This window comes from Anabrus simplex, chromosome 2 (assembly GCF_040414725.1).
Source record: "Anabrus simplex isolate iqAnaSimp1 chromosome 2, ASM4041472v1, whole genome shotgun sequence".
Classification (NCBI taxonomy): Eukaryota; Metazoa; Arthropoda; class Insecta; order Orthoptera; family Tettigoniidae; genus Anabrus; species Anabrus simplex.
In genome coordinates, this window is record NC_090266.1 from 363452807 (window position 1) to 363467789 (window position 14983).

The 14983-nt window shown below is 40.7% G+C and overlaps 1 protein-coding gene across 1 annotated transcript in view; it reads left to right on the plus strand.

The window, feature by feature from the left end:
- The window catches only part of LOC136862832 (sarcospan), a 233893-nt gene extending 231084 nt beyond the window's left edge, over positions 1-2809 (plus strand). The window contains exon 4 of the mRNA XM_067139100.2: positions 649-2809. Coding sequence (XP_066995201.1) covers positions 649-1053 — 405 coding nt within the window. The 3' untranslated portion in view covers positions 1054-2809. The remainder of the gene's footprint in view (positions 1-648) is intronic.
- The last annotated feature ends 12174 nt before the right edge of the window (positions 2810-14983 follow it).

The following is a 14983-nucleotide window of genomic DNA, read 5'->3' on the forward strand; positions in this document are numbered from 1 at the left end:
TTCTCTTTGCTTTATTTTTGTCAGAAGAGAAACTATTGTGGACTAACATGTTGCTTACCTATCAGGTTCATAGGAAGAGGATTAACAAATGGAAATTCTTCCTTTTTGTGAAATGATTCTAATCCAAATAAAATGACACGAGCGCTAGAATATATTTCAATACTGAATGTTCGTCTATGAATCAGAAAAAAATCCCACAGTTTATTGCGCCGAAACTTAAATACTCCCTTTTGACCAACCGTAAAGCAATTGGACTAAAAGTGAGGCTGGTTTTCGCGACACCTTTTGTTAAATGTAACTGTTACAACATCCAACAGAAGTATGGTTAATGCCCGATATGAAGTACATTTATAGTTGTTGAATCAGTTGCATAAGTTAGATAACTTGTACACCGCTTGTTAATATTGGGAATTTTACAGTTCGTTTCGTTAAGTAGATTAATTTACAATATATACTGTTTCCTTTCTTTTTCTTTAGAATTATTTTTGTAACGCAAGACACTCTTTCTCAAAGGACTGAAGCTCGTTTTAATATAGATAAAATTTGAATTTTTGTTGATGACAGAATGTCGCGTACTATTAATTAGCTCCAATTTGTTTTGAAATTAAGTAGCTCAGTCGTTCATCTTATTTTGTCTATTTGTTTCAGGTTATCAGTGTTACCTTCGCTGTTCTGGCAGCATTCGCGTGCTTTTGTGCATGCGTCTTCGCCTTGCTCCATCTGGTCTTCCTGGCACGGATGTCCTGTGAACCAGCGCACGTCTTGAATGCAACGTGTATTTGTCGAAGTGGGGGAGAAGAAACTGCGGCTAATGGAACGACACAGCGAATGTATCATTATGCCGATCTAAACTGTCCTGAAGTAGAAAACATTCTTACAGTGATTCTCATAGGATCGTGTGCTGCCAATGGGATCGCTGGTGTTCTGGCTACGTGGTACGTCTTCCTTCATTGGAACAGTCGTTACACGTACATGTATTCTGAGGTGAAAACCAACGAGAACAATCCCGTCGTCATACCAAATAGAATGGAGACTAAACCTCCAAGAAACTAGCTAAGGTTTCAGAGAAGTTTGCGTATAGTGTACCTGATATCTAACACTCTGTAGTTAATAAAATGATGTAGACATCAAAGGGCTGTGGGGCGACGGAGGTTGATACTGTTGACTTGTTAAGATCCAGTACTGGGGAGACTGAGGTCAATGTCTTGATCTCATAACCAGTTCACTGGTAGAATACTCACTGTTGTCAGTTTATCACGATTTGCACCACTAAAATCCACTACCGCGACGTCATATGAATAGAAAATAAACTGTATTATTGAAACATTTATATGTCGGTACTAGATGATAAGCTCATGAAATTAATAAAAGGAAGCCAGAAAACGTTAATTTATATAGAAACGAGGAGTATTTTCCGTACATGAATTATTTCGCAGATATTTTCATGATGTTTTGTAATGCGAAATTATAGATACCAATATACATTTTTAGTGACGTTTGCACCGAAACATCCCTAACATATGTGAACACTTTCTTTTTCAAAACAAATACTAGGGAGTTCTACCTGTTTATATATTATAATATATACAATCAAATCTGTGGGAAAAGACAACGTATTTACTATTCCCTAGAAAAACAGGTCGTGTTCTAGTCCGAACCATGTATGGTAGACCATAAAAGTGCAGTGATCTTTTACGTTTATGTTGTATTCTTGGAATATAAGTAGCTTCTTCCGCTTTCAGATGATTGATGTGTCTGTCAAAACCCTGAAAGCGAAAACAAGTAAATTTTTATTTTACACTTACAAAATTCCATTAGCTGAAATGTGTAGAAGAACGAGTTAAACATTTTTCCAAAATACTTTAGGTTCAGAATTCTCTTTAAAACAGAAAGAAAGGAGAAACACATTTGATAACTCACAGATGTCACGTCTCTGAAACAATTTAATTACATTCTAAGGGTATAAGACATAACCACGAAACTAAATCCCTAAAATCACGTGGAAGTTTTTAGTTTTTCACTTACATTTAAGGTGTGGTAGTTATAATATCCCAAGTTCGTATGGTATACTGAAAAAATATTTATTTTCGCGGTTAGTAAGCGTGCTGAAATACAGTACTTGTTTTCTGAAGGGCCATTAGCGAGATGTTTCCTACCATAGATATAACTCGGAAATGGACGCAATTTCTAAAGTATTCTCATGTGAATAAGAAGATTTTATACGAACACCCGTGTTAAATTATTTTTGGTTTATACACAAAAATATCCGTTACTCGTATTTGATAAAAAATGTAACTGCCACAGCTAATGCATGATAATATTTTCTTTCATCGGTACTTATTTAGTACTCTGTGCCTTATCGAAGTTTGGCAATGGAAAGGATTTTTTTGTTTTGTTTGCTTTGTTATTAGTAGTAAAATTAAACGCTAATATTTTCTTTTTAATTTGTAGTAAAAATACGATTTCCACAACGTACCGCACTTCATCTACGTACTCAACGAAAAGGTTGTGCCCTTCAGCTGGTGATGGCTGAATTAAAGTTTTACTTGAATACTAAAACGTTGATACTTCACTTTGTGATTTGAAACAAGTATTAGAAACGTCTCCAAACCGTGGAAAGTATGGTGCTTTGCAGTTGGGAACGTGTTCAGTTGTGAATGCATCATGTTCTTCCAAAATTTGTTTCATTGCATGAAAATTCTTACGACGTAATTTACATTCTTAATGGCGGTAGGACCTACGGGTATATTTGTACATTGACTTGTATTTATTTTGATTGTTTGCAATTTTAATAAATAAGTTAAAATTATTTCAGTGTTGTATTTTTCCTTACAAACCTTCCATTTTCAAACTCTTACAGCTTAATGCTTATTTCTCCAATGTGAGTCTTGACATGTAAGTTTCTAACCATCAACAATGCAACACCCAGAAGATTGTATTCAATCGAACTGACGAATGTGGAATGAATAGATCGTTCGGATTGGGGGTGGAGGATTATGCCATGAGACTGCGCATTACCTGTACAAATTACGTCCTCGGGAAGCAGTATACAAGGGGAAAGACAGAGCTGCTTTCACGTAATAGAAGTGTGTTTGCTTAATTGACGTGTGGACTGATGGCTTTAGTATGGCACGTCGAAGAATGTATTGTAGTAGCCATAAAATCAGGTTATCGAATCTGATCATGGGAGGATTGTGACACATTGGAACTCTGAATTATCCTTCCGAAACATTGATGCTCACGTTGGTACAGAGAAGCAAAAACGGAATATGTCTATCACGGAGGGTTGCACCCTCTTAAAAGTATCCAACGGTCTCGCCTGTCATCAGACGAGAGTAAAGTCATCTTGTATACATGGCTACAACTGATTATACGATAACATAAGAGGCATTCGTTCAAAACTTTGGCTGCATTCCACAACTAGTCTCCATTCGCACGATTCACTACCGTCTACTGTATTCTAGTACTTATTTAAGATAACAATTCCACGACTACCTTGGACTGTAATCCACACAAGTTAACAAATGTGCACATAACGTCATCCATGTTGAAACAAATAACATGATATTTTCCTTTCCCAGTTCTGTCTGCAGTGTCAATCAGTCATCAATAATCCGCATTTAGGACTGTCGCCCGGGTGTCAGATTCCCTATGAGTTGTTTACCTAGCATTTTCTTAAATGTTTCCAAAGAACTTTGAATTTAATGGAACATTTCCCTTGATAAATTATTCCAATCCTTGATTCCTCATCCTATAAATTAATATTTGCCCAAATTTTCCTCTTGAATTCCAACTTTATCTTCAAATTATGACCTTTCCTACTGTTAACATGTCAATACAATCTTCCTCGTTTACTAATATCATTCCACGCCATCTCTTCAGGGACAGTTTGGAACATACTGTTTAGTCAAGCAGCTCGCCTTCTTATTTCCAAGTCTTCCCAGCACAAAGTTTGCAGTATTTTCGTAACACTACTCTTTTGTCGGAAATCACCAAGAATAAATCGTGCTGCATTCCTTTGGATCTATTCCAGTTCTCGTATCAAGTAACCCTGCATTGGGTCCCATACTCTGCAATCATATTGCAACTGAAGTCTTGCCAGGGACTTACATACCGAGCTCGATAGCTGCAGTCGCTCAAGTGCGGTCAGTATCCGGTATTCGGGAGATAGTGGGTTCGAGCCCCACTGTCGGCAGCCCTGAAGGTGGTTTTCCGTGGTTTCCCATTTTCACACCAGGCAAACGCTGGGGCTGTACCTTAAATAAGGCCACAGCCGCTTCCTTCCCACTTCTAGCCCTTTTCTGTCCCATCGTCGCCATAAGACCTAACTGTGTCGGTGCGACGTAAAACAACTTGCAAAAAAAGGAACTTGCATAACTTCTCTTTTATATCCCTCAAAACAGTGTGAAGAGATCTGTATCCTTTATTTACAATCTCGTTAATGTGATTACGCCAATGAAGATCATTCCTAGTATTAACGCATAGGTACTTGCAGTGATCCCCATGTGGTACTATTACTCCATCAAACCAGTAATTAAAACTAAAACTTGTTAAAACTTAAAACCAGACTTTCTACCCCGTTTACCAAGATACCATTCACTGCTGTTCATCTCACAACATTGTCGAGGGCGTTTTGTAGTCGCTCACAGTCCTGTAACTTACTTACTTCTATATACAGTATAACATCATCCGAAAATAGCCTTACCTGTGATTCCAGTACCTTTCTCACATCATTGATCCCATGTAAGAAAATATAAATATCTAAAAATACTTCCCACTGACGCCCCCCCCCCCCCCACCTGATCATTACTGAATCAGGTAACGCTTCAAATACCTTAATTATCTGAGTTCTATTTTCTAGAAATTTAGCCGCCCATTCAATCACACATTTGTCTAGTACAATAGCCTTCACTTTCGTCAGTAGTCTCCCAAGATCTACGCTATCAAAAGCCTTGGATAGATCAATAGCAGTACAGTCCATTTGATTTCTTGAATCAAAAACATCTGTTATATCTTGCTGGAATCCTACAAGTTTAGCCACCGGGCGAGTTGGCCGTGCGGTTAGGGGCGTGCAGCTGTGAACTTGCATCCGGGAGATGGTGGGTTCGAATCCCACTGTCGGCAGGCCTGAAGATAGTCTTTCGTGGTTTCCCATTTTCACACCAGGCTGTACCTTAATTAAGGCCACGGCCGCTTCCTTCCAACTCCTAGGCCTTTCCTATCCCATCTGCTTGGATAGCAGTCACAGATTGTTTCACGTACCTTCGGTTCCTTGCCTTGTCAGGCAACCAAGTGGGGTACCTCCTTGGGTAGTAGGACGACCTGAAATAATCCTGGATCTGCACACTGGCCCGAAGGAAAACACGGACCCTTCGATTTATCGGAGAATTTTCCTGTCCGTTGTTGGCCGGTATCCAGGTTCAGTCGTCGTTTACACGGATGGCTCGAGAACAGACACGAAAGTGGGCTGTGCGTTCGTTGTCGACACAGATAGGTTTCTTTTTGCTCTCCCGGAAACCTGTAGTGTGTACACAGCGGAGCTCTATGCTATCTGTGAAGCTCTGTGGTACGCACTGTCCTATGAGCGCTGTGTACTGACTTCTTGAGCTCGCTACAGTCTATTGATACCTGTTTCCCTCGGCACCCTCTGGTGCAGCGGATCCAGGACCTGCTGGCCGGGTGTTCGAATGCCGGCATCAGAATCACGTTTATGTGGCTCCCAAACCACATGGGTGTAGATGGAAACGAGTTAGCCGATAAAGCTGCCAAGGAGGCAGTAACACTGTCCCCGTTGCCTTACAAGGTTCCAGCAAGCAGTAGCAGCGACTAAGGGGGGCGAGGGGGGGCAGTCGCCCACCCACTTTGTGGAGAAAACATTACATTTTTATTCCATTTTAGCCGGCTGAAACTAGGAATTACAGGAAATATTAAAAAAATGTGCAAATTTTTAATTATTTAAAAAAATTACTATCGAAAATACGCACAAAATGTCGTTCGTCGCGGTTAACCGATTTGTATAGCGCCACAGCAAGTAGTGGAGACTTTGCAAATGCTATGAAAAAGGGTAACTGGGGTATATTTTTTGCCAAGGTCGTGGTATGATTCACCTGCTTGCCGCGTGCACTCGTCAGTCTGGCAGACTCTTTAATGTGTAGTCAAATACTAAGTGATTTTTAAAATTTTGTAATCACGCCGTACTTCTATTTAATTGCAATACGTGTGTAATATTGTTTCTTCGGTGAAAGTTGTATTGTACAGTATTGGATCAAAATCTCAAAAATACTATTATTGCCGCACGTAAGTTAGTACACTATCAACCTTTACCTCTCTGTCGAAATTCGCAGAAAGAGCATCAAAAACTTACCATTTTGTAGCTATTTTGTTCAGTTTTGATGTGTATACCCCCCCGCCCGCTATATCCCTCAATCCGGCTACTTTCTGTTGTCTGTATATTTTTTACCTCCCCCCCCTCCCCCACTTCTAATTTCCAGCGATATAAGGTACAACGAAGATATAGAGGACTTCCCTTCGGGCCTCGCGGAAGGAAGCAGTGGTATTATGTCGTCTTCGGATCGGCCATGGTATCCTGACGCACTCCCATCTATTGAAAGGAGAACCTACTCCGGTGTGTGCTTACGGCGATCATTTTACCGTGGTACACATCCTTACGGAGTGCGTGGACCTGGTCGGTCTGCGCCGTAGCCTAAAACTCCCGAGTACCATCTCCCTCATCTTGCGCGATGACGAGCAGTCAGCAGACCGCGTCATCCGTTTTATGAGTGATAGTGGTCTTTTTTATCGCGTGTAATAATGTCCTTTGTCTTAGTATATTTGTGTTAACTGCGCTTTTATCCCTCCGAATCTATTTTAGTTCGTTTTTGCGTGTTGTAATGTGTTAACTTCTAGCATGTATTATATATATCTGTACTTCCAGGCAATGCCTTATTCCATTATCACATCTATTTTCTCTACTTTTATTAGAAAATAAGGTATTGCGAATTAGACCCACTGATTGTTTTAATCCCATTATCATTTTTCGTCACCATTTATTTTAAACTCTAGTCAGTGGATACATTTTAATGTTTTAATTATCATCTCACGTCGTCCATTTCGTACCATTAGGGGCCGATGACCTTAATGTTAGGCCCCTTTAAACAACAAGCATCATCATCATCATCATCACCTATCCCATCGTCCCCATAAGACCTATCTGTGTCTGTGCGACGTAAAGCCACTAGCAAAAAAAAAAGAATATGAGCCTCAATGGAGCAGCCATTCCTAAACACGAACTGCCTTCTATCAAACTAGTTACTAATTTCGAAAACGTGTCGAACATAATCAGAGAGAATGTTTTCCCAGAAGTTAACAATATCACATGCCAAGCTGACTGGCCTGTAATTATCCGCTTTATGTTTATTCACCTTTATTTGTGCACTGGGGTTATTATTGCAGCTCGCCATTCCTTTAGTATCACTCATTTACCGGGCGAGTTGGCCGTGCGCGTAGAGGCGCGCGGCTGTGAGCTTGCATCCGGGAGATAGTAGGTTCGAATCCCACTATCGGCAGCCCTGAAGATGGTTTTCCGTGGTTTCCCATTTTCGCACCAGGCAAATGCTGGGGCTGTACCTTAATTAAGGCCACGGTCGCTTCCTTCCAACTCCTAGGCCTTTCCTATCCCATCGTCGCCATAAGACCTATCTGTGTCCGTGCGACGTAAAGCCCCTAGCAAAAAAAAGTATCACTCATTTAATCAAACAGTAATTAAACAAGTATATCAGATATGGTACTATATATAGTGATGGGCAGTCTGAGACGAGGTCTCGAGATTTCTCGGGATTTCTCGCGACTAGCGCAGGCATTATTTCTCGCGAGGAATTTCGAGAAATCTCGAGAGCGTTGTCCCCACAATGTGCGGCGATCAGCGTGTCGTAGGCCTGCAGGTAGTCAGAGCTGAATGTTGTTTGTTCCGAATATGCGAATAGCCCACGGGCCTTCTCATTTTCGTAAATACGTGTCAACAAGCGACTAGGGCGTTCGTTTATACCGAGGTCTATTTTGACGAAGTATGACATAATTATAAAGGATACGCATTCGGGCATAGGTACACGTAACTGGATACTAGAGGCGTGCATTATTCGAACTCAAGACGAGGCAAGACGCGCCTTGCTGCATATGCAACCACCATTACGCACAAGTGGAATGTGCAATCTAAATTGCTATAGAATATTCGCGTCATAATTAGGTAGGTACTGCGATATATGACGGTGCAATGTGAACTGTGTCGAACTGTACGCGACAACTTGAAGACGATGTCCGAAACGCAACGTAAGTCGTGGATGTCGGTTATTTTTAAGAGATGTCACATAGCACAGCCCACTGTATTGCTTATTCAAAAGAAGTAAAATACATCGGCAGAAATACTTCTGGGATGATCCGGCACTTACAAACTCATAATATCAATGAAGACCGGGCGAGTTGGCCGTGCGCGTAGAGGCGCGCGGCTGTGAGCTTGCATCCGGAAGATAGTAGGTTGAATCCCACTATCGGCAGCCCTGAAGATGGTTTTCCGTGGTTTCCCATTTTCACACCAGGCAAATGCTGGGGCTGTACCTTAATTAAGGCCACGGCCGCTTCCTTCCAACTCCTAGGCGTTTCCTATCCCATCGTCGCCATAAGACCTATCTGTGTCGGTGCGACGTAAAGCCCCTAGCAAAAAAAAAAACAATGAAGAGGAATCGTCACAGAACACCTCCGGCCCGGTCTGAATCACAAGAAACTACCCTGCCGACAACGATTGTGAGGCATCCAGGTAGGATTACATATTAATAACAATTATTAACAAATTATAGGGGTTATTCAGCTAAGATGTCCACCTGACATAACTTGTGAACAGTTTAAGATACTGGCATTCTGTACTCACTTTCGTTAATGGTAAGGAGCTCATAGTCCAACATGCAGTGCTTTCATAGGATTTTGACAAAATTTATCGTCACACACGTTTCCATGTGAGAATGGCTGATGATAACTATCAAGCTTACACTCGTAGTTACTAGGACGTCGCACAGCTCGCAGCACACGAGAATCGGTCTCGAGAGCGTTGCCCATCACCCCTGTTACACGTTCCACTCCTGTGTAATGGGGGTTGCATATGTAGTAAAGCACATCTTCCCCGTCTCAGGTTCGAATAATGCACGCCTCTATACTGAAATTCAGGTTAAGAGCTTAGGAAAAGTATCCTTCCGCACGTGAGCACGTCCCTTCCCCCTTCCCTTCCCGTCTCCGTCTCCGCCATATCAGCTTATTATTAACTTCGTGCGTCTATCTCACAAGTACTTCATTCTCAAATAGAAAAGCATCAAAAGAAATCACTTCCTTTCACAAAGCTGTATTTTGATAACGTACCATACCAATTTATTCCTTTCTTGACCATGTAAAACCTACAGATTACTGACGAATACCGAGGCAAGAGAAGCAAGTTTTATTTTTATTTCATAATGCAATTTGTGTGAGGCACATGGGGACTTACAACATACTGTAAGTATACGATTCCACTCTCGTGAAACGACTGTCAGTGGCAGTTTCTCACAGTTCAACAAGCTGAAAAACCCACCTGTGAGTGGGCTTGCAAAATACAATGTTTCCAGGAATGTTGTAAATATTGTAGTCTCGTCATTCGGAAGGTAAAAACGAACTCACGATCCCCTCATGACAACATTTCTGCAGGTAGAGGACGGTTACGAATATAAAGTAAAGTAAAAATTATTATTATTATTATTATTATTATTATTATTATTATCCTATTCCCATACCGTGTTAAGGCCCTTTCTGTTTTATTTACGGCGAGTGCATAGTTCGAACTGAGCCTACTGACGAGCAGCCAAACACATGTGGCATGCAGCTTATTTGAGTGACATTTTTTTTCCTTCACCTTGATTGCTTGTTTACATATCGAGACACTTTCTTAAAACAAAAATTCAGCGACTTTAGGGAAACGTGTCATCAGAAACACTCACGACATATATAAACAGCCACAGGAGAGCATACGATATAGCACCACAAGAAAACATAAGAATTCCCTTAAGACAATATATGATTTGTATTGAAAACAGTATAACTTACGAGTGACGTAGCTAATCTCCATCCATTTCTTCTATTCCGCTGAGACTACCGCTCGACGATTCATTGTCACTATCAACGCTGATCACAAACCTATCTTCCTCTGCATCCATTAGGAAGTCCAGGTTCCACAATTTCGTCTCTTCTCCCATAATGTGACGGACGCAGTTCGCCCACTTTTCGGGTGTAACTTCGGCGATTCCTTCCTGTAGTAACCTTTCGACATCATCAAGTTTAAAAGTGGTGTTGTTCAGAGCAACGTAACCCTTGACCTGGCTCCATATTAGCTCTATCGGGTTCAGTTCACAGTGATATGGAGGTAAACGAAGCACAGTATGTCCAGCCAGTTCAGCAATGCTGTCAATACGGTAACCTTCATACTTATGTTTCACAGTTTGAATTAAACCCATGAGTTCTGCTTTTATCCAGCTATCCTCGAAGTACACTCCCTTCTCCCTTAGGAACTTCTGCATGTCAATTTTCTTGGAAGACGATGTAGGGATCCTTTCACGCTTGACAGAGTGATAACTGGCATTGTCCATCACAATCACACTATTCGGCTGAAGTTTCGGCAGTAGTTCCTTAAACCAAGCTTCGAACCTGGGACCGTCCATTTCCTGGTGATAATCGCCACTGGACTTTCTGGCTCTAAATACAAGTCCCGCACCATCAACGAAACCGTTCTCGTTCCCACAATGTACTATAATCACACGACCCCCTTTTCCACTTGGGGCTTTCAACCCGGTACTTACACCACTAATGAAAGCCTGGCGTTTGCTTTTAATAGTACTGTCCTGCCATACCTTAGATGGTGTATGTCCAGCGTTACACCAAGTTTCGTCAAGGTAATAAACCGTGCGCTTCTGTTTACGATAATCCTTGATTGACCTTAGGTACTTGTGACGCCACTGAATTAAATCCGCTCGTTCCAGTAAAGCTGAAGCTCTATTCCGCCTCTTAAAGACAAATCCTAAATCCGCCATCAACCTCCGAATTGTACTCTCACTGAAATTAGGTAACTCGGCATCCCTATTTACTGCAGTTTTCACTTTCTTGACAGTCGGAATTTCGTTCTTAAGAAAAAAACTGTGCACCTTTCTCCGAACGCCACTTAAAACAAAATCAGAATATCGTGACACACGAACTTTCTTCCCTTTGGACGCCGGTCGACCTTTCGCTGGAGACTTGGATTTTCCGTGCAGTTTAAATTCCGCGCGAGCGGCGTAAACACTGTACACAGAAACACCAGTCAGCTGCGCGGTCTTTTTTACCATGTCTTCCACAGTCCACAGCGGATACTCATCTCGTAGGCTACTGTATACATTTAAAACAATTTGTTTAGATTTCCTACTTAATTTTTCTCCACTTTTATTTGCCTTAAAGTATTTCACAGGGGACTCAAGCGTCACTGCATCACACACGTCTTGCTGACAGCTGGCAGCCATTATGAATACTGATCATACTGTTGCATTGCAGCCAGTATTGCCAACTGTTTTCTTGGATCCATCTTCAACGTCGCAAATAGTATGCGAACTTATCAGCAATGAAATGAACTCGAACAAAGCTTACTAAGTGCACAGTGCAATAAGATATCAATCTCATGTTAAATAATTATTATTTTGCTACATACACCACTTAGAACAGTAACTATTCATAGCTATCTATGTATGAAATGTAAGAGTTGGTAACGAGCCCGAATGACATACAATCTGTGATATATTTTCCATATTTATACAGGGCAAAAATTTTTAATTCGTCAAGTCAGTTCACCAGAATATCTAACCAAACTGAAGGAAGCTCCTGACTTCAGGAACAAGTAACAAACCTAGGGAACTATTTGGTGCTGCGGAAGCCTTTTCACCTACCAGACGTCTGACTAACATCAAAGGAACCGCTAAGGTCTTGAGTTGACTTTCAGTAGTATCCAAGTAGGTGTACATCCTATCTACAGTTATTCACAAAGTATGCATTGTTATTCACCTAAGATGTCCACCCCAAATAAGTCGTGAACAGTTTAAGATACTGACATTCTGTTTCCACTTTAGTTAATGGTATTAAGGGGTTCATAGTTGAACATGCAGTACTTTTCCAGGCGTTTGACAAAATGTATTGGCTCACACGTTTTCATAAGAGAACGTTATTTCACGCAATAACTGCCAATGATATGCTGTCAAGTTTACAGTCGTACTTACTGGTACGTCGCACAGCTTGCGCTACAGGAGGATTGGTCTCGGGATTCTCGCGAGAGTCTCGAGATCTGCGACGTCAGTCTCGAGAGTCTCGAGCGTCTCGAGCGAGAGCGTTGCCCATCACTAACTATATATCAACCCATTGCTTTAAGTGTATCTCCAGAAATCTTCTCAAATCCAGCTGCTTTTCTAGCTTTAAAATTTGTGTCTTTCTGTGAATGTTTTTATTATCGTAGGTAAATTTCAGCCATTCGCAAGTATTGGTCGCCTTCTCTACCTGAATATTATTTTCATACCCAACTACCTATGTACACAGTATATATATTAAATGATATTTGTTCGGGGCGTCGACCCATGTTGTAGATCTTTTGCCCCTAACTACATATATATATACTCCTGCCTGAATTCTTCTGCCTTCTGTAAGTCTTCACATGTACAATTTTTAATTTCTTTTTACAACTTTTTTCGTCGCACAGAAACGGGTCTTACGACGACGATGGCATAGGAATGGGCTATGAGTGGGAAGGAAGCGACTGTGACCTTAATTATGGTACAACTCCAGCATTTCCCAGGTGTGAACATGGAAAATTCACATATAAACCCGTCTTGTTCATTAATGATCCTTGGAATGTCTTTATTTGAACCTGAAGCTGCCTTAACCCTTTACAGCATGAATTATTTGTTGTTTTCGTTTGGTGAAGAAAATTTCAAGCTTCAATATTCAACTTACGTTCAGTGTTTTAGATCTACCAGCAATTCTTAACTAGGGCTAATAGCTTAACACTCGTATGTGATGTGGATTGCCATAACGGGGTATATGTACGATTTTTCACGATTTCACGCTAAGCTTTTAACATTCAAAGACCGAACAGTACTACCTGAATATTATTTTCATACCCAACTACCTATGTACACAGTATATATATTAAATGATATTTGTTCGGGGCGTCGACCCATGTTGTAGATCTTTTGCCCCTAACTACATATATATACTCCTGACTGAATTCTTCTGCTTTCTGTAAGTCTTCACATGTACAATTTTTAATTTCTTTTTACAACATTTTTCGTCACACAGAAACGGGTCTTACGACGACGATGGCATAGGAATGGGCTATGAGTGGGAAGGAAGCGACTGTGACCTTAATTATGGTACAACTCCAGCATTTCCCAGGTGTGAACATGGACAATCCACATATAAACCCGTCTTGTTCATTAATGATCCTTGGAATGTCTTTATTTGAACCTGAAGCTGCCTTAAAGTACTGAACCGTATCGATCCAGGAGGATACGATTATGTATGAACGCCTCATGCATACAATGCATTAGCGGCAGGGATTCAAGCTAGGATAGAGGACCAGACAGTGAGGATGATGCGCGGTAGCGTGACCCACTCACGACATACAGGGACCCCAGCATTTTGCGAGAAACTACAGTTTACTCCCTACCTCTGCTCACGAGTCATCGAGATGCCACCACCCCGGCAGAAAAATCGGAAAAATACAATGGTGGAATGGTAATAAAATAATTCATTAAATGTGCCTACAAGCGATGTTCTGCTAGTGTGAAATGTGAGATGATATTGGTTAAATTTATTCTTTCGATGTGATAAGATCCGCTAACTTGTGCCCAATGTAAAAAATAACTGATTTCTAAGTAGCGTGGAAACCCACGCTAACTCATCACAAGGAGTTAGCGCGTGTTTGGTAGTGATTCCTCAAAGGCATAGCGTCACTCCAGTATGCTAGAGCGGGAAATAATATAATTTAGACTTTCCGAAGAAGAAGAATCAATTCCCTGTAAGTAAATAGCTCATCTCACAGGAAATGTACATTTTAGATCTTTTTACTTGAATTCTGTTGTTATAACAAAAATGATAATTATTGGAAAGATATTCCTTGTAGGCAATTACATTTTTCCGTTATTAATAACACAGTTCAATAAAAATACTAGTAACAAGTAAGCACTTCGAACTAGGTGCAATTTCAGTGAATCCCTACGCGTATTCGATGGAAAAAGTCAATGTGAATTTCGGAAGTCTAGGCAACCATCTCTCTCTCTCTCTCTCTCTCTCTCTCTCTCTCTCTCTCTCTTGAACACGGCTGGTGGCAGACCTTATGAGTTGCAATGTTGAACAATAGTTTATCTGCAACACATGCTGGATCGTTGTACACATTGTTACCATGGAATCCTATAGCAAAAAAGGGAGTAGAACTGTAAACAAAATGTAACTTAATAAACTAAATAAAAGATACAATTTCTAAACACAGGGTGTACTAAATATTGTATTGCCCCCGATTATTGCCGAGCTAAGCCCAGCCAGTGAGCGAGAGATATCGAGGTGGACCGTTCGTTCCTGGCTTTCCGTTTTTAGAGGCATTTAAGGAAAAAGGGGTGATGACCAAGCAAAATAAAATAAATTTTAAAACACCACTCTTACATTTATTAACAGTTCTCAATGGGCGTACTTCGGTAACAGCACATGTAAATTAATGCAAGTTTATTTTGGACTGGTTAATTAACATTTAAATATTTATGGATTACCTGGCTGAGTGTGATATGTGTAATTTAAGTATCTTTGAGCTACTTTTCATTAGATGGCTATGGAGTACTAAAATATACGGTTTGAAGGTATTTAAATCAAACAATAAAGAACATTCAAATAACTATGTATGTTAATC